At 37.9% G+C, this 21015-nt stretch overlaps 2 protein-coding genes and 1 pseudogene across 2 annotated transcripts; 1 reads left to right on the plus strand and 2 right to left on the minus strand.

Moving 5' to 3' along the window:
- Positions 1–388: 388 nt before the first annotated feature.
- LOC18107005 (cysteine-rich repeat secretory protein 38) lies at positions 389–20302 on the minus strand. The gene is made up of 2 exons (XM_052448301.1): positions 20095–20302; positions 389–1065 (listed from the first exon to the last, which is right to left on the minus strand). Exons 1-2 carry the CDS (start codon positions 20300–20302, stop codon positions 536–538), a joined length of 738 nt encoding a protein of 245 aa, XP_052304261.1. The 3' UTR covers positions 389–535.
- On the plus strand, positions 13656–14678 carry LOC18107008 (cysteine-rich repeat secretory protein 38-like; annotated as a pseudogene).
- On the minus strand, positions 15256–16391 carry LOC112325804 (cysteine-rich repeat secretory protein 38). The gene has a single exon (XM_024592867.2). It carries the CDS (start codon positions 15982–15984, stop codon positions 15400–15402), a length of 585 nt encoding a protein of 194 aa, XP_024448635.2. The 5' UTR covers positions 15985–16391; the 3' UTR covers positions 15256–15399.
- Positions 20303–21015: the final 713 nt, after the last annotated feature.

Here is a 21015-nt window from a genome sequence, read left to right on the forward strand (position 1 = left end):
GTTGCTACAAATTCTTTAAAATGGAACATTTTCAAGACTAAAACCATTAACTCCAACATCAAGATGACTCATATTTTGATTACCAAAATGATCGTTGGCCATGGTTAACTCATATTTTTCTTGTGAATTCTTGTCATTATCGTCTAATGTAGCTTCCGCTTGCATCAGGATGGCATCTATGAGAGGGTGGATTGGATTAAACCTGTTCCATTCAATTAAAATTTAGTTAATTTGATTGATGGATTCAAATAAGATGTTTAAATATATTTGGTTTTAAATAAATTTCCATTTGAATTATTAAAAAGTGATACGTTATAACTGATCATGTCAAGTTTGTATTCATTTAACATTTCATGAAATTTTTTATCTAGCTCTCACAGCAATACGTGCGTGCGGAAGTGAACTTTATTCATCGAATAAACATTTTATTGCACAATCGAGGAAATAAAATAAATCAAATTACATGTGTTCCTAGAACAATTATATATTTCTTGTAGTGACATTGATCCTTCAAACCCTAGAATGGCATACGAGTTTAAGCCTTAACAAAGGGATATATCTCATAAATAACCATGCAACTCCCACCAACAACCCTAGCCCCTTGTTTTCCATAAGCAACTCCTGGAAGTTCGCCTATAGCACCGTCAAGACACTTCTTACAATCAACACTAGAAAGATCCCTCGTGCACTGAGCCATCCCATAAAGTTTCATCGATCCTTCAAGGAGGTCCATCTCTCCGGCAGCATACAATTTTGATGAGTTATAAGAAGCCTTGTCTGCTAGTTGGCTCAACAGCTCGCTAGTCTTCTCATTAAATAGCACTGGGTTGCTCACATTATTCACATTCCACATGTAGAACTTGTTTTGGTCATCAATCTGGCCAAAGAAGTCCGAGTCAGAATACTTCAAAAGACAGTTATCGTACGCTATGATTGCACGTTTGCTATATGGGCAGCGCTTGCGGATCTCCCTAGTTGCATCAGCAGCACAGGTTCTGCAATCTGAGGATGAGACATCTCCTCTACAAAGAACGAGCCCATATGGTCGGTCCTGGTTGTTCTGACCTAAAGAACCAAGAGCAAAGCCTTCAACTGGAGCAAGATGATAGAGAGAGCCCATGAGGACATTCATGCTTGTTTTATAAGAGCTATTGGCAGTTGAGTTCGCGTTGCTGGAACACCTACTGAAGAGAGGGTCCGTTCCAAGAACATTTTGGAGAAGTAGAGCAAAAGTTAGCAAATAGAGAGAGGAGGTGAGTCTTGAGGAAGACATTGATAGGCAGACGACTATTGTTGGATAGCTCTGATGAGGTTGGGATGATTTATATGAAACCATGTATTTATAGTGTTAATCTCAAGGTTGAGTGAGGATTAATTAAGGTTAAGGAGGGCTGACCTTGTCTAATCTTGAATTTGCCAACTGCTCAAGATGACAAGAAGTGTTCAACAATATTATGAGGGATCAGTTGAGGCCGGACGTAGTTAATTAAGATTGGAAGTATCTTTCGGAAGGTAATTAAGAAAATGTCAATCAATCACAGCGATTTGTATTTTATTTTATTGTATATAGCACACAAAGTTGAATAGAGTACAGAGATCAGGTGAATAAAATTATCATGCATGGCCTCAATAGTCAATCGCTGTTATCTTTATCTTTCACGTTTTCTTTACAGACTAATTGTTTACTAATGTTTCACTAAACTTCTAACCCCACAACCTTTCCAGAAACAGTAACTTTCTCGTACAGTTTGTCATTACATTTAATTTGACCAGGACAAGTATATAAACGTCGGGCCCTGTACGTAAAATGTTTCTAGATATTCCATTAATTAAGCATACCGATGCAACAGGAGTGCCGGGTAAACAATTTCTTTTGCCTGTTTTTATATTTCACAGCGAAAGATCTATGTGGGAATTAAGGCACTTTCTTGTAAGACATGCGACATCTTTTTTAACTGTCGGCCGACACTTTCTTATGTAGCCACCTTTGTTCCTAAGCCCTAACACTCGTAAAGGGTATAGGAATAGTAATCACTTAAAAAAAAAGCAATACTGGAAGAACTAATAACATTATAATCGAGGTTAGTTTCTTTCACATTTCAGATTTGCATCTTTATCAATAGAAATCCTCTATTAATTAACCAGAACTAATTGAGGAAAACGTTGTTACCCTCCTCACATTTTATTGTTTATTGGAACAATAATTTTTTATTCATTTTCATATTTAAACATTAGATTTATTAGAAATTCAACTTTGTTATTCCTTTTAGATTTTTTTATATGAGGTAAAAAGCGGTCTCAAAAAAACATCTCGGCTTCGTGTTAATGCTTTCAGTTTTTTTTACAAGTAGTTATCATACTCTCAAAAAAACATCCTGGCATTGAATTAGTGCTCAGTCATCTTAAGATTATTTTTAAAATTAAATTATATTTTTACTCGTCGTTTGAATTTTTTTTAACCCTTCAAATCAAATGGATCACACCAGGAGCAACTCCTATACAACATAATTTGAATTTCAAGCTAGACAATAAGTATGGTCGGGGAGGTTTTAGGTTCAATCCGCTGAATTGGGTATAATAACAATATTAAATATTACAGAATGTATATCATGTATATATATGTATAGAAATTAATATAGGATTATTTCAATGTTATGATTCCTACAGTTACTACCGTGTACCGCCACATATATATAAATAGAAAAGGTTGGCTATGACACAACTTAAGTCATTATATTATTCTCAACTTTAAATCATTCCTCTTAATCTCAACATTATTTTTGTACAAGTAATTTTTTTTATGAAGCCGCAACATAGCCATAGTTTTTAAACTCGGCCCAATGATCGACTCGACCCAAGGCCCAAGTCACGAGTTTTGAACAGATCATCAGGTTTTGACCAGGTTACTGGGTCATCCCGGGTCGACCCCTAATTTTGTTATAAAATAAAATGACGTCGTTTTTGTTAAAAACAATGAATAGTCAACGGGTTGCAACCGAGTTTTTGATTAGGTCTTTCCAGGAGTTGAAACAAAGTTTATGATAATTAAGAAGCTAACTTAATCAGGTAGTCACCTCTGCTATTTATATGATTAAAGCAGTACACATATATTACAGTGTAGCATACTACATATAATAAATCAATACATCAAAAACATAATATTTCTTAATCTACAACATATTCTATAATACATCTCCTCAAGCTGAAGGTGAGTTTTCCAGGTGAAACTTGGAATATAAAAAAGTAAAAATAGAGTGAGAGAGTGGCTTTGTAAGGACATCAACTAATTGATCTTTGGAGAAGATAAAATGAATTTGAATCACCTTTTTATTCACTCGATCACGAATAAAATGATAATCCACTTCAACATGTTTTGTTCGAGCATGAAAAATCAGATTAGCAGAGAAATAAGTAGCACCTAAATTATCGCACTAGATAATAGTAACAGAACTAGGAGAAAAATACAAATCTAATAGAAGATAGCGGAGAAAAAGAACCTCAGTAGTACCATCTGCCAAAGCCTTATTCACCGGTAGATTTTCTATCATCAATACTCCCTGACTAATCGGCATCAGTAAAACGATGAAGTGATAAAGAGGAGCCACGAGTAAGGTGAAGGCTAAAAGAGGATGTAACTTTCAAGTATCGTAGGATACGTTTAACAACAACCCAATGGCTCTTAGTAAGAGCATGCATAAACTGACAAACCTTGTTTATAACATAGCAGATGTCTGGTTCAATAAATGTGAGATACTGAAGAGCACTAATAATTTGTCGAAAATGAATGGGATCTGAAAATAACACACAAGATGATAAGTCAACCTTGGAGACAAAGGCTGGTGTATCAACATGTTTACATGATGACATACCAGCACGACAAAGAATATCAAGAACATATTTGTGCTGACTAAGCATGAGTCCTATACTGATAGGAATGACTTCAACCCCTAAAAAATAATAGGCGTTACCCAGATCATGAAGCTTAAATTCTGAACTCAGTAAGGTAATAAGATGTTGAATCAATGTAGAGTTGTTACTAGTAAGTAAGATGTCATAAATATAGACAAGTAAATAGCAAACATCATGATTCATAGTCAAAACAAATAAAAAGGTATCAACCTTGGAAGCTCGAAAACCAATAGTTAAATGGAAGTCACTCAGGTGTGTGTACCAAGCCCGTGAAGCTTGTTTTAAACCATACAGAGACTTATGAAGATGACAGACATGAGTCGGCAGAGTAAAGTCTATAAAATATATGGGTTATGACATCTAAACAACCTCTCTATATAAGTGAGCCACTAAAAAACACATTATGGACATCAAGTTGCCGAATCTGCCATCCTTTAAATACAACAATAGTGAGAACTAATCAAACAGTAGTCGGTTTAACAACAGGATTGAAGGTTTCTAAGTAATCAATGCCTTCCTTTTGAGTGAACCCTCGTGCAACCAAATGAGGCTTATAGCGATCAATAGCACCATTAGCTCGACGCTTAATTTTATACATCCACCAGCAGTCAACCACATTCATAGAGGGATCAAATGGTACCAAGGACCAAGTGCCACTGGCATGTAAAGCTGCAATTTCAGACTTCATGGCAGTATGCCATCAAATAAAATGATCAGCATCCTTAAAATTCAGAGGCTCGAGAGTAAGGGAAGATGTTACCCGTGGGGCTAAAGACTGTGATGAGGAAGTAGAGACTGAAGTGGTGTTGACGGTCCTGTTCTGTCTGGGAAGCAGCACCATATGGTGTTGTCGTTGTGCTAGGGAAGTAGGGGACCTCTACCGTGGAAAAGAATAGCTGGAGAGATCAACATAAAGATCCAGGCCTGGTAGAGACGGGGCAAACGATCTAGATGGAGAGGTAGAACTTCATGGCGGTGATGTAAAGATAGCAGCAACAGGGGAAACAAACGTATATAAGGTTGGCGTTGCAGAACCTGTACTTGCAAAATAATCAAAAGATATGGAGGCAGATGGTGGTAATGAAGGTGTTGTTGAAAAGGTGGTGAGGAAAGAAAGGTGTGTGACAGCGGTAGGCGGAGGGATATGGCTAGCAGATGCAAAGTTACCGGTAGACTCAAGAAATGAAAAAGATTGTTCATGAAATCGAAAATGATTGGAGAGGTAGATACGATTAAACGATAAATCAACATAACGATAGCCTAGATGAGATGAACTATAGCCTAAGAACACACTTGGTGTCTAACTTATGAGCATTATAAAGTCGAAGAAAGGGAAAACATAGACATCCGAAAGCATGTAAAAAGATATAATCAGGCGGTTGCCAAAATAGATATTCAAATGGAGATTTGTTTCACAAAATAGGTGTCGGAATACGATTTATGAGATAAACAAATGTTTCAAAAGCATAATTCTAAAATTTTAGAGGTGCCTTATAATGACCAAGAAGAGTAAGACCAGTTTCGACAATATGGTGATGACGACACTTAACAATATAATTATGTTCATGTGTACGTGGGCATATTAAGCAATGTTAAATATCAATGGTTTTAAGAAATGAATTTAATTTACGATATTCACCACCCTAGTCAGTTTGAACATATTTGATTTTTTGAGAGAACTATCGTTCAACCAGGACTTGAAATTGATGAAACAAATTGAATATATTAGATTTGACGACAATAGGGTAAAACCAGATAAATTTCGTATGTGCATCCAAAAAAATAACAAAATATCAAAAGCCATCCGAAGATAACATAAGAGTAGGGCCCCAAACATTAATAAAAATAAGTTCAAGAGGAGCAGACATTTATGACCCGTAGGCCCTAATGAAAGACGTGATGATTTTCCTAACGGACACACTTGACAATGGAAATTTAAATGATGAAAAGTACAGATGACCTTTTTATTTGACACTAAGAGACTCAGAATATGAGAGCTTGAGTGACTTAGTCGACGATGCCAAACATCAGTAGAAGTAGACAGAAAGGCTTGTGGCATAAACATGGTAGAGGACTCTAACAGGTTATAGAGGCCATCTTTACTTTGACTAGAAAGAAGAACTTTCTTGGTTATAAGATCTTTGACATAGGAAAAAAGAGGAGTGAAACTCGAAAAAGACACAATTTTCACAACAAAATTTGTCGAACATGTAGGATATTAGACAAAGTAATGGCCCATTTTGGAGTATGCAAAATATTATGAGTTGTATTGGATATAACAAGTCCCTTACCATCACCAATATACAATTGATCATTACCGAGATAAGGTTCTGCATATGTCATACCGGCAATGTTTGGAGTAACATGTTAATTCGCACCTATGTTAGGAAACCAAGTGATAAAATTTTCTATCAAAGCATCACTAAAGGAGAGGTTGGTCGAGGCTTGATTCCCATTATGCATAAGCTGTGAACATTGTTGTGTAGAGTGCCCAAAAGTGCTGCAAAGTTGGCATCTAATCTGTCGTGGCCACTGGTTCTGCCGTGCTGACTTCTGCTGCTGGCAATTGCTACCACAACTATAGATATTATGCCAGGAGGAACCCCCATTGTCGCCACGGTAAGATTGCCCATTATACTGGTTGAAGTTACTACGAGAATGTCCCCTCCAGCCTCATCTTCTTCATCTGTCGCGATGAGGAGAGGAGCTACTGCCATTAAATCCATCAAAACTACGTTATGCAACATAGGCAGAGGGAGGCTGCGAAGGTGTGGGCAATAGTGGTGAAGTAATCAAAATGGATTGAAGAGAGCTTCTATGTAAAAAATCATGTGTAGACAAGTGACTGTAGAGCTTAGAGTAAGCAAAGGGCTCACCTTTGGTTGAAAAACTTGTAACCAAATCACGAAATTCACCATGAAGGCCCTGAAAAACATAGAGGTTGAAGTCAGTGAGGGAGATAGGTTTGCCCGCTGCGGCTAATTTGTTAAATAATCCCTTAGCTTTCTGCAGGTAGAGAGTGACAATATCATCACCTTTAAGAAGGTCCTGAAGAGAGCCACACTATTGCATAATCCTAGAGTTGGATGGAGATGCAGGAACACGTATTTGCTGAGAAGACAAAAGACAGAAGTTTAGTAGAAACAGAAGCTAAGTAGAACACTTAAAAGTTGTCCAGCAAAACTTAATCCAACAGAGGGGATATCATTGCAAAGGTGAAGACGTTAACCCAATAGAGAAGGAAAGAGCAAACCTCAACACATCTACAACAGAGCGAGATAATGGTTGTTTCACCAGAGAGTTAATCAAGTAGAAGGGGACGATGGAAATCCAGTGCTGCTGTTTGGAGAAGAAGGTGAAGAGGGGAAGACATATACATGTTTAGATAAATCAACTCTAATACCAAGTTGAAACAGAGTTTGTGATAATTAAGAAGCTAACTTAATCAAGTAGCCACCTCTGGTATTTATATGATTAGGGCAGTACACATATATTACGGTGTAACATATTACACACGATAAATCAATACATAAAAAACACAATATTTTCTATTCAACAACATATGCCATAATGTCAGGTCAACCCAGGTTTCTGTCTTACCCTATTTTTTCTTAAATCTAGCCTGGTTCTGACCCCTGGTCGTTCAGGTCCCAGGTTAACCTGCGAGATTAGATTTTAAAAGTATAAGCATAGTGCGGTATATTAACTAGTAAATTATCTAGCAATTCTCTAGAATGATTAAGTGATGAAATTATAATCAATTAAAGTTGTTTGCTCTGTCATGGCAAGAAATATACCAAGGATTCTCATGAAACTGAAAATATGTATTATGAGCCCAACCAATCACGATGGACTTGTACTCGTAAAATGAACTTATAACATAGTAACGCGCTTAACATTTATTTGCTCAGTCATGACGATGTGTAGGAATCACTAGTTAGGTGGTTTGCTCTTCCCCAATAAATGTTTTATAGTAAAAAATGTTGTAGTGATTAGTAACAAGAATTTTTTTAAGTGTGCTTAAGAATTTCTTTTTATTGTGAGCCAAAACTACTATGGAGGGTTGCAAATACAGAATGCCGGCAACTAATATTATAAAAAATAATGTCATAAAATTTCACAAAAAAACAAAAGATTTAATGACATTTAATCAAACAACAAAACAAGATGTAGCAACCGAATAAAATCTAAATTTTTTTATAAAGGTTTGTACAAAAAGAGAGATAGCTAATATAAAAAAATATTATGATTTAAAAAAAAAAGATTTTCAATGGTACATGTTGCCTATTTTTGTAGCACCATATAAACAAAAAAAAAAAGAGAAAATACAAAAAGGTTGAAAAAATATTACAAGAAAATAAAAAAAATATATAAGTAAGAAGGATATACCAAAAAGCCTAAGAAATTATCGAAGACTGGTTGAAGAAGATCAAAATATACAAGATTAGAAAATTTAACAGTGTATTTTCAACTGATGAAGACTCTCTTGGCGAATAAAAATCAATTTAAAAAGAAAAGTTCAAAATTAAATGTTTAAAAACTCAATTATAATTTTTTAAGATTTGATCGAATTTTTCAAGGCCTATTTGTTTTTTCTAACTATTGAAATTTTCTTTCTATGCTTATTGCATAAATGTCGATGTTTTTTTATACTCTTCCCTTTTCTAATGTTTTAATTTGGCAGGTTAGGTGTGAGATTGTTGTTTATATCTCTCGCACACACTTCATGTACACATGTTATCCACATTCGTTTATAAGCTTTACATATGAGATTCAGCTAGGATTTCATAAAGGTATCATGGGTATGTGTAGTCTTAGCCTTACAAGTATATATTCTCGAGGTTTTCCACTCATATTGGAACTCGAGCTATGCATATATCCTCTTGTGGGATTTCACTAGATAGATATTATGTGCTATGTCGTGGGCGGGTTAGTTTTTTAAAAAACATGAAAAGGATTCCATACAAAACTTGAAATTTAAAAAAAATCAGAGAATTGGGTTATTGAGTCAATCGAGTTTAATAACCCCAGCTAATCAAATAATACTAAAAAAGAGTAATGACAACAAATAAACCAAATTAATAAAAAAATTGACATCCAAGATATATAAAAAAAGTGACAACATAAAAAGACCCGAGTCAACCTGGGTCAACCCATCAAATTTGCAACTCGAGGACACGAGATCGGGATAATCCCATTGAAAGGAAAGTGAAAAAAATAAAAAAGGCTAATTCATAACCAACCAAATGTTGGAAAATAGAATTTTAAAAAATACACTAAAAGAATAGAAATCCACTAAAGCTAACCTTCTAAACTTGTGACCCTGGTTATGAGACCGACACCACATTGTAGAAGGCAAAACTGAAAACATCACGAAGCAAAATCGTTAATAAAGTAAATGCCATGGGATGAAACAAAAAAAAATAATTAAAAACCACGATCAAAGGAATGAGTCGTTGATTTTATTTCCTGGATCTTTATAAAAAAATATATAATTTTGACATTCTTGTAGAATAAAAAAATTAGTTGATTCGGGTAACCCTGGTCAACTTACTCGACTTGTGACCTAAGAGCTGCTTGGGGTGAATTGGGGGTCAAATTGCACAAATTCAGATCCAATGACCAAAATGAAAAAGGCGATCAACTTAAGGGTTGTTAATTAAGTTTCATAGGGGTGAAATTGCATGAAATTAAAAGTTTAGAGGCAATTATAGGTGCAATTAAAAGAAATTGAAATAATAGGGACTCAATCAAAAAATTTCAATCCTAAATTAAAAACCCCAAATGACGCATCATTCAGACTTGATGAAGAAAATATGAGTGACACGTCGTTCGATGGACTAGTCTCTATTTTGACAGTTTTGGTTGATTGAGTTGAAACTTCAAACGAATGAATCTAGAGCTATAGATTTTCAAATGACAGGTGTGCATTTCTTAAACCAACTTCAGAAGATCTCAGGTGACAATGATGTCAGAATTGCTCCGACGAGGCCTTGAAAGGTGGCAACTCAGTCAGCTATAACTGAAACACAATTGTGCAAAAACTGACCTTCTTTTCGTGTGTTCATACATAACCGCCAATCCTTTTAATGTTTTAATATTAAGGCGCGGGCGACGCATAGTCTACCCTTTATAAAGAAAAATAGCATAGACAATGCATCATCTGTGGCCTGGTTTCTAATGATCGAAGGGTTTTTTCCCTAAAAATTTAATTTGCAATATGTTTTCGAGCTAAAAGACCTATAAAACACCATAAGTACCTTAATAATCTCATATATTGCATCAAATAACCCAAAAACAGCCTTAAAATTAACCTTAAATAAAAAAACTTCATGAGCTTAGATCTACCATCTGAGGCAATGAGAAAGATAAAGAAAACCTAAGTGAAACTCCTCTCATAGAATGGAACCATTGACACTAGAATTGATTTTTTTGGTCGAAATTGATGTCGACCAAGACTTTTTCTCTTATCAACTGAAATTTGGTCATTATCTCTCAAACCAATGACTAAAAATAAGGAAAATGAATTTTTTGATCAAAATTTAATTTTCAAAATACTAAGGAACAAAAAAATTATCATTTAAAAATGAATAAAAAATTATGGTTCCAATAAACAATAACATGTGAGGAGGGTAACTATTATAGAGAACTTATCATATACATAGTGTAATTATCATGTGCAGTGTTTTCACCATTATTATTGTACACAACCCTAAACATACACATACACACAAAGGATGATTGTTGCACACACATGCAACCATTACTATTTTATACAATTATATTGTTCTTCTATTATCTAACTTGGCATCAGAGTAGACTTGATATTCCTCTTCATCATGGACTCTGCAAGCACCCAAAATATAGACTCTCACATGGCTGCACTGATTCTCTTTTCTCCTGCAACAATCCTTCCCTCTAGTGGTGTCTCTTCCGCTTCAACAATCCTTCCCTCTGTTGCTGTTATTCCTTCTTCTGGTAATGAATCACTCTCATTTGGCGTTCATTCTTCTACTACTGCCAACAACAACACTTCGGATATTGCCTTCCCACATGTCTACTCTGCTGCAATGGTTCTTTCCAATGATTTCATAGCTGCAGCTAGATAGACACTCTCACATGATTGTTCCTCTGTCAAACACTCAACAAATAATCTCTTTAAAACTATCAAACACAAATTTGTTATACTGGAGGATGCAAAGGAAACCTTACTTGTTAGGCCAAGGTGTGTACTCCTATGTTGATCACTTTCTCCCATGCACCCTGCGTATGTACATCTACTGATAGGGATTTGTCCAGTCTTAATCCGTCATATCTATCATGGAAGCAGCAAGATCAATTGATTATGACCGTTATTCCATCGTCTCTGTCTACTGAAATGTTGCATCTTGTTGTTGATTGCTAGACATCCCATGTTTTGTGGACAATCTTGAAATTGCTCTTGCTTCACCTTTTAACTCATGAATCATGCAACTCTATGGCTCCTTCCAAGACCTAAGACAGACTGATAAGCACTGTTAGTACTTATTTGTAGTAAGCCAAGATATTATTTGATGAGCTTGCTGGTGCCGGCAAATCACTATCCTTGGAAGATTTTAACCTCTATGTATTCCGTGGAGTGAGAGGATAATTTCAGGACCTAGTAACCACCCTCTCCACTAGAGCAGAACCTATTTCATATACTGATCTTTACAGTCATCTTCTCACACATGAGTTTCTGCACAAGGCTTCTCTTCAACCCATCGTGACAGCCCCATTGCTGCCAACACCATCTCAACCTCCTTCAGCCTTCCTCTCACAGCATCAGTCATGGTCATCAGGTAACAATTATAACCAAAATTCTGGTATCAAGGGTTGTTTTTGTGGAGGATGAAAGAATCATAAATATGGCTATCTCAATCATGGAACTAATGAGTCTAACTCTGGTCAGAATATTAACAGTAATGGCTTTGGTTCTTGACAGTTTGTTGGACAAAATTTGGGCAACAAGGCAATTGTTTTGGGGGTTCCGGTCAATGGTCTAATCCGAGAAAAATAAAATGGCAGCTCTACTATAGTTTTGGGCATTTAGCACAGCTATGCCCCCAACTATCCACTCATAATATGCAAGATAATGCTAATTTGGTGTGTAATACTCAATATAAGAGTACTTTTATTACTTGATTTCTTGATATAGGTGCTTATCAGCATGTGACACCCGACATTGCAAATGTGGCGAGCTCAGAACCTTATACTGGCTTTGATCAACTGCATGTTGGAGATGGTAAGGGCCTCACTATCTCTCATATTGCCCACTCTAAAATCCACGCACCTAAACGTATATTCACTTTATCCAACATTCTACACGTACCTCATATTAAAAATCCTCTATTATCTGTTCAAAAGTTTTGCTTAGAAAATAATGTGTTTTTTGAATTCCATCCTTTTGTGTTTTATGTTAAGGATCTAATAACCAAGGAGGTGAACCTCCTCCTCCAGCGCCGCCTTTGTTCTAGTTTCATTGTATTTGAACGAATAAATTTGTAATAAATATTTGACTTTTATATTAAGATAATTTATTTTTACATACTTGAATTTTATACAAATTTAATATTTTTAAATTATTTTCTTTTTTTGTTCAATAGATTTTTTAAAAAATATATATTTTTAAATTATTATGGACGAGGTTACCAACGGACTTATTCTGTTGGTATATTCTAGAGAGTTGGAAAAAAATTACTGCATATGCCACTTCAATTGTTACATCACCGACATAATTATTGTGTCGGTATATTCCTGGCGGTAAATTTTATTTTTGGTGCATATTGTCTATCTGTAAAACCATAGGTTTTTTTTTATTACCGACGGATTTTCTGAAAGACCAGCAATTACCAACAAGGTTTTTTTCAACGGCTGATTTCTGTCTGTAAATTTATCGGTAAAATACTTACTAACAACATATTAAAATTAATACTAACAGGATATTTCATTGATAAAACTGTTAAATATGGTAATATACAGAAGACAAACTATAAGACATGGGTAGTGGAAATCAACTGGATCCCTTTCAGCTCCCCTTGTATTATAAAAACTAGCTCAAACCCACTTACCAGAGGATAATGGGATAGGTTACAACGTATTCTAGCTTGGCCAAAGTCCAATAACTCAGCTGGCCGCACTCGCTGACAGAGAAGGGCCAATGCTATTGCAAGCATGATTAGTCACTAATTGTGAGGATTATAGCTTAGTTGGTTTCTTTTCTTAAATTATCCACTCTACCTTAGAAGCGCATTTTCAGTGTTCAACCTTTGTGCTTCGATCGGATAGACACGGGCCCAGTCAAATGTTTTTATTTTAAGGATGTAGATTACTTGACGTTTCTAAGCTTCAAAATCGAGCAATAGTCCTTCACTTTTATTTTAAGGATGTAGATTTTTTCTTATTGAACACTAAAGATATTTTTAGATCAATATTTAAATATTAATATTGTTAGTTTGATAATTTTGTGGTAGCTTTTGTTTTTTTTTTAAGTTTATTTAATTTTTTATTTAATTTTTTTATTATTTTAATATGATGATATAAAAAAAACATTATTTTAATATATTTTTAATTAAAAAAAAATTTTAAAAATATATACACACCTAAATTGTTTCTTGCAATCACTCGTAATTTCTTGTGGAAGACTATCGTTAAATTGAAGTTGATAAGATACCCCTTAAATATCTTCAACAATCAACTCCAAATCCAATTAGGCAAGGCAACACAAACCTTCTCGCTATATAGAGGGAGTTAGTCCTCCTCCAATAGACACATATATAACCAAGCATTCAAGTACTGATCAATCCAACATGTATTTATCAAGATCTATCCCATTGTTCTTCCTACTCTTTTCCCTTCTGCTCCATGTAGCAATTTGTGATGACCCCCTCTATCATTTCTGTTTTAGCCAAGAAAACTACACTGGAGCTTATAATAACCCTTATCGCGGTAACTTGAATGACTTGCTACTTCTCTTGTCTGCCAAAGTCCCTCCTACTGGTTTTGGACTTGGCTCAATTGGCCAAGGCCGGAACCGTGTAAATGGATTAGCCTTATGCGGCGGAGATGTGTCTAGCACAAAATGCAAAACTTGGATCACTGATGCTGGCAAAGAGACCCGCGAACGATGCCCTGATAAAAAAGGAGCAATAATTTGGTATGACAATTGCATGGTCAAGTACTCCAGTACAAAGTTCTTCGGGGACATTGATAATCAAAACAAGTTCTACATGTACAATGCGCAATCTGTAGACAATCCCACATCTTTTAATACGAAAGTCAAGGCTTTATTGAGCAGCTAATTATCTGGTAAAGCTTACGCGGACACCAAATTTTATGCCACAGGGGAACTAGACCTTGTTGCCTCCAAAAAACTGCACGGGTTGGCACAATGCACTCGAGATCTTTCTAGTACGGATTGTAAGAAGTGCCTTGATGTTGCCGTAAGTGGACTTCCAAGCTGCTGTGATGGTAAACGAGGAGGGAGGGTTGTGGGTGGGAGTTGTAATGTTAGGTACGAACTCTACCCCTTCGTGGAGAACTGGTAAAAAAGGTCGTAGCTAGGCAATAAAAGTGGAAGACAGTGTTATGTGCACTGTATTTTGTAGATTAAGGCTAATCGGCCATGGGGACAATGGCCGTTTGTATAAATGATATAGAAACACTGCTATGTGAAAAAATAATGGCCTTTATAGCTATGGCCTCCTTCAAATAAAATCCTTGTTTTTGTTTTGGAGTTGCACAAGACATGAGGAAGGAAGTTAAGTTGTGATTTGTTTAGTGTATATTTTGGATAAGACATCAGAAGTTGTGATCTTTATACTGTTCAAAGTTATTTTCTAAGATAAAATTCTTGTCTCACCATGAAAGTTGGAACAAGCCTGTTCAATATCATGGACAAAAAATATTATTTTTTATTTTTTCATAGTATCTATTATTTAATTATCACTCATTTATATTTTAATTTTGGTAAATTAGAGGACAAAAAATTGTCAATAAAAACTAAAATGTCATAAATATAAAATACATATAGAGAAAAAAATACATTGTAATTAAGTATCAAAATGAACTTTTGCAAGAACTTCATTTGATTTTGTCCAATATGTATAGGATGGCATCTGTGATAAGGCTGGATTGGATTCTATTGAATCATTTAAACTATGGATATGATTAAATGTGGTCCATTCAATTACAATTTAGTTAATTCGTTTTATTGATTCAAATAAGATGTTTAATATATTTGATTTAAAATAAATTTCCATTTGAATTATTAAAAAGTTATACGTTATAACTCATGTCAAGTTTACATTCATTTAACATTGCATCAAATTGTTTATCTAGCTCTCACAGCGATACGTAGTGACATTTTATTGAACAATCAAGGAAATAAAATAAATCAAATTACATGTGTTCCTAGAACAATTATTTCTTGTAGTGACATTGATCCTCGAAACCCTAGAATGGCATACGAGTTTAAGCCTTAACAAAGGGATATGTCGCATAAATAACCATGCAACTCCCACCAACCACAGTCCCTTCGTTTCCATAAGCAACTCCTGGAAGTGCACCTATATTACCGTCAAGACACTTCTTACAATCAACACTAGAAAGATCCCTCGTGCACTGAGCCATCCCATAAAGTTTCATCGATCCTTCAAGGAGGTCCATCTCTCCGGCAGCATACAATTTTGATGAGTTATAAGAAGCCTTGTCTGCTAGTTGGCTCAACAGCTCGGTAGTCTTCTCCTTAAATAGCACTGGGTTGCTCACATTATTCACAGTAAACGTGGAGAACTTGTTTTCGTCAATCTGGCCAAAGAAGTCCGAGTCAGAATACTTCAAAAGACAGTTATCGTACGCTATGATTGCACGTTTGCCATTTGGGCAGAGCTTGCGGATCTCCCTGGTTGCATTAGCAGCACAGGTTCTGCAATCTGACGATGAGACATCTCCTCTACAAAGAACGAGCCCATATGGTCGGTCTGTTGGGTTGGTTGCCATTAATGTGCAACAACCATTGACAATTGCAGCAGCTGCAGCTGGAGTTGCACCAACCATGTGCACCCATCCAAGATGTCAAAGGTTGGCAGCCACCATTGTTGAAGAAGAGCTGGAGTTGGCAGCCACCTTTGTTGAAGAAGTGTTGGAGCTGGTGGCACCATTCTTGCCTATAAATAGGCAGCAAGAGAGTAGAGCAAACTGAGAAGAGAGTGTGTGAGAATGTGAAGAGAATAGAGTGAAAGTAGAGAGCTGCAATGGCAGCAGCCTTGCTGCCATTGCAGCAGCTGCAAGTGCAGCAATGAGAGCTGGGAGTAGAGTTTGAGTGAAGTGATCCTCCTCCTCCATGTATATCCTTTCTCTAATCTCTAATAAAATGGACTCTCTCCCGTGGATGTAGGCGGTTTTGCCGAACCACGTAAAATATTGTAGCAGTGTGCTTCTAGCCTCCTATGAGCAACTATCAGTACACCCCCGGTCCGCGCATGGGGGAGCCGGAATCCCCAACAATTGGTATCAGAGCACATGGTTTAAAGGGGTGTTTGATTTTTGCACAAAAATGAAAGTTCTCAAAATGGTGTTTTGAACATACCACTATGTAGAGGAGGCCGAGACGAAGCCACTGGTGAAAACGGCGTCAAAATCGGACGTCGGACATGGCCGCACTCTCCATCACTCTCCGGCAAGGCGTCTGTCCACGCGCGCAGACGCGTCTTCTTCACCCGGATGAGTTGACCCGACCCGAATACCAGTTGACCCGACCCATGTGGCTGACTCGGATAAGGATGACGTCAGCATGATGTAAAAGTGACGTCATCATGAACACTAGACATGTGAGGGATGACATTAGCATGATGTAATTGTGACATCATCATGTACAGTAGCATGGCCCATGATGACATCAGCCTGATGTAATGGTGAAGTCATCATGCACAGTAGGCATGCCATGCAGCAGCCACGTCAAAGACCAGTCAGCGTCCAGTCAACAGCCACGTCACCAAAGTGGGACCCACCTGCCACGTCACCAGACTCAAGCCGAACTGAGCCGAGTTGAGCCGAGCCGAGCCAAAAAGGAGCCGAGCCGAGCCGCGAGCCAACGGATAAGATTCTGTGCAGCGGAGTCTACGTGCAACCGGATCTGAGATTGAATCTGAGCCGTTGATCAGGCCAGAATTGGTTTGATCAAATCTTAGCCGTCTGAAATGCGATTTGGACGATTTCAGACTTGTTTCCAGCTAATTTGATCGTTCCGGATGCAATGGTACGGTCCGATCGTTGAAATTTAAGACCAAAAATGGCGGTGGTGAATTAATAAAAGAGATTGCCCGATCAGGAGGCATTTGAAGGTCATCATGGTGGTCGATGGAGATGAAGAAGAACATGTCACACATGTTTACCCAATTATATGTGCTGAACTGCTAAATGGGGAGAATTTTAATTGCCTTGAGGGAAGGCAAAATTGGGACACTCTGGACACCCGATCATGTGGACAATTTGAGGTGAAGAGTGGAAATTGACCAAGACCAATCTTGACGAATCTAAGAACTGGTAGTCTCGCCAGATGTTGAGAAATCAGGTATTAAACTAGTATATTCCAGATCACTTGTAAAGGAAAGCCGCAACAAAGCTAGCAAATGGTTGTATATATGGAAAGACAGTACGATGGATAGATATGGCCTAAGAAGTTCTGTCTAGGAGGTTGGGTTTTAAGCGGGACCAGTGTGACCCCTCCAATCTTTCCTGGGAACTTGCTTAGTGGAAGGATTATCCATACGGTACTATTTTCGTATATATAGCAGTTTGTAATGAAACAGTTGAAGACTAGCAGGATGGCGGCATAAGGGAACAGTTGGGTTCCGTATGATCAAGGATCTGATGAAGTGGTGATTTCTCCAAAGAAGTTAGATTCGGTGACTGTGATTTCTCAAGGGAAGAATTGATGAAGACCCTGATAATGGAAGAGGAATACAGTAAGGGGATAAAGATTGGCACCCTATTTTGACTTGGACAAGTGTTGTGACAGGATGAGCTGCTGTCAAACATAAGCAAGGAATAGGGAGAAATCTAGAGAGCAAAAATTGCACGAGGGCACACGGAGATTGTGCAGAGGTACCTGTAAGATCCAACGAGGTACTGTAATGAGACAACAGGTGCAAGGAGAAGAAGTGTTCCCAGATGAAGCTCAGAGCAGAGACTGTTAAAGTTTGTACAACAGGAAGTCTCTTGTGCTCTTAATGAAGACAACAGGCGAAGACCTTTCCAATGCATGCAAGGATGGAAAGAGAGCTGTTGCAGAGGCACCTAATTGAGGGGGTGCAAATGCCTGTGATACAAGGCAACCGCCTATGATGAAAGGCGAAGACACCAAAGAGAGTTGGTGTAGGTGGAGCTGTCACGCAGAAAGGCGTAGAAGCTCCAAACATAGAAATCGAGGTGGAGGATTGCGAGGAGTATACCGCAAGTTTCTCTTTCTATGTAATCAGTGGCAGTTATCTCTCCCATAGTGCACATGGTGGTAGAGAACTTTTTTGGAGCCACTTTGAAGCATCTCAGCTGAAGGAGGATGCGGCCACCTATGAAAGGTGAAGACACCTTAGATGGAAGGTGTGTGAGGGCCATGATAGGAGCCCGGATCAGACCGCCCCATGACAACGGGCGAAGACACCTTAGAGAAGGTGTGAGGGCCGTGGTAGAAGCCCCAGTTCAGACCGCCGCATGGCGACGAGCGGAGACACCTAAGGAGAAGATGTGTGGGCCACGATATGAGCCCAGTTCAGAACAACCCCAAAGCCAATGTGATGGCTAGATATGAGTGGACATGTGTATAGCCAATGAAGTGGCTATGATGAGTATGGAGACAGATGCAGGATTGACTTTCATGGATATTGCCCCCATGCTAAAGATCAATGAGCTAGAAGACATTTGCCTTGGATAATAAGTGTGTGACTTGTGGAGCATTAAGACGCGGCTGCTATGAAGGAGCAGAGGGCATGCGCAGGTTCCCGGAACAAGTTGACTCTTGTCAAGGTGGTGAGCTCAGTGAAGGCATTGTAATACTCAGTATCAAGACATATATGGATCAACCTTTAATGGGTTGCCCCCATAGGTGAAGGTGGAGAGCTACCTGGACTCTTGAGACTAAGAGCGAGAGACTCACGGAGAAGTAAGGCGTGGTTCCTAGGGTGGAACAGAGGGCAGGCGCAACTCCTGTATGAGTAGACTCTTGGAAGAGTGGTGAGCTCGTGATCATATTGAGATACTCAGATAATGACTGTCGCACTTGGAAATAGAAATTTTCGTTTGAGGGGGTGTTGTAAGCCTTGATGTGAGGCTTGATGATTCATTCCGGACCGAGCATGGTTGATACGCTCGAAGGGGAATGTTGTGTCCCAGAGACAAGCGTTAACACTCTTCAGATGAGATGTGGCAGACCATCTGGTTGTAGTGATCCTTTTGTGTGAGAAAAGGTGTGCTTTGGTGACTCTGGTGATTGAAAGGTTTGGCGAGTACCTATAAACTTGGTCACAGACGCTCTCGGAATGGTAAGCTTGGAAGAGCTGCAGGATGCAAGCCTGTGCTGAAGAAGCAAGAGGACAGTTGCCCCACATGAATGGCAAAGGGGGTGATTGTTGGGTTGGTTGCCATTAATGTGCAACAACCATTGACAATTGCAGCAGCTGCAGCTGGAGTTGCACCAACCATGTGCACCCATCCAAGATGTCAAAGGTTGGCAGCCACCATTGTTGAAGAAGAGCTGGAGTTGGCAGCCACCTTTGTTGAAGAAGTGTTGGAGCTGGTGGCACCATTCTTGCCTATAAATAGGCAGCAAGAGAGTAGAGCAAACTGAGAAGAGAGTGTGTGAGAATGTGAAGAGAATAGAGTGAAAGTAGAGAGCTGCAATGGCAGCAGCCTTGCTGCCATTGCAGCAGCTGCAAGTGCAGCAATGAGAGCTGGGAGTAGAGTTTGAGTGAAGTGATCCTCCTCCTCCATGTATATCCTTTCTCTAATCTCTAATAAAATGGACTCTCTCCCGTGGATGTAGGCGGTTTTGCCGAACCACGTAAAATATTGTAGCAGTGTGCTTCTAGCCTCCTATGAGCAACTATCAGTACACCCCCGGTCCGCGCATGGGGGAGCCGGAATCCCCAACACGGTCCTGGTTGTTCTGACCTAAAGAACCAAGAGCAAAGCCTTCAACTGGAGCAAGATGATAGAGAGAACCCAGGAGGACATTCAAGCTTGTTTTATAAGAGCTATTGGAAGTTGAGTTCTCGTTGCTGGAACACCTAGTGAAGAGAGGGTCCGTTCCAAGAACATTTTGGAGAAGTAGAGCAAAAGTTAGCAAATAGAGAGAGGAGGTGAGTCTTGAGGAAGACATTGATAGGCAGACGATTATTGTTGGATAGCTTTGATGAGGTTGGGATGATATATATGATACCATGTATTTATAGTGTTAATCTCAAGGTTGAGTGAGGATTAATTAAGGTTAAGGAGGGCTGACCTTGTCTAATCTTGAATTTGCCAACTGCTCAAGACGACAAGAAGTGTTCAACAATATTACGAGGGATCAGTTAATTAAGATTGAAAGTATCTTCGGAAGGTAATTAAGAAAATGTCAATCAATCAAACGATTTGTATTTTATTTTATTGTATATAGCACACAAAGTTGAATAGACTGAAGATCGGGTGAATAAAATTATCATGCATGGCCTCAATATTCAATCGCTGTTATCTTTATCTTTCACGTTTTCTTTACAGACTAATTGTTTACTAATGTTTCACTAAACTTCTAACCCCACAACCTTCCCAGAAAGAGTAACTTTCTCGAACTGATTGTCATTACATTTAATTTGACCAGGACAAGTATATAAACGTCGGTTTTTATAACCCGTTTAGAAGCGTAGGAATTGGCCCTGTACGTAAAATGTTTCTAGATATTCCATTAATTAAGCATGCCGATGCAAGGAGTGCCGGGTAAACAATTTCTTTTGCCTGTTTTTATACTTCACAGCGAAAGATCTATGTGGGAATTAGTTTTGAATTTGTGTATTTTGATTCTTAATGGATTTACAAACTTTTAATATTTTTAAT

This window comes from Populus trichocarpa, chromosome 17 (genome assembly GCF_000002775.5).
Source record: "Populus trichocarpa isolate Nisqually-1 chromosome 17, P.trichocarpa_v4.1, whole genome shotgun sequence".
Taxonomy (NCBI): Eukaryota; Viridiplantae; Streptophyta; class Magnoliopsida; order Malpighiales; family Salicaceae; genus Populus; species Populus trichocarpa.

What these genes read in the sequence shown, in the direction of transcription:
- LOC112325804 (XM_024592867.2), bottom strand. Translation starts at nt 15,984, where the DNA reads ATGGTTGGTGCAACTCCAGCTGCAGCTGCTGCAATTGTCAATGGTTGT.
- LOC18107005 (XM_052448301.1), bottom strand. Translation starts at nt 20,302, where the DNA reads ATGTCTTCCTCAAGACTCACCTCCTCTCTCTATTTGCTAACTTTTGCT. An exon ending in CTTTGCTCTTGGTTCTTTAG is followed by an intron (nt 1,066 to 20,094) that starts GTCAGAACAACC and finishes TTGGTTCTTTAG; the next exon opens with GTCAGAACAACCAGGACCGA.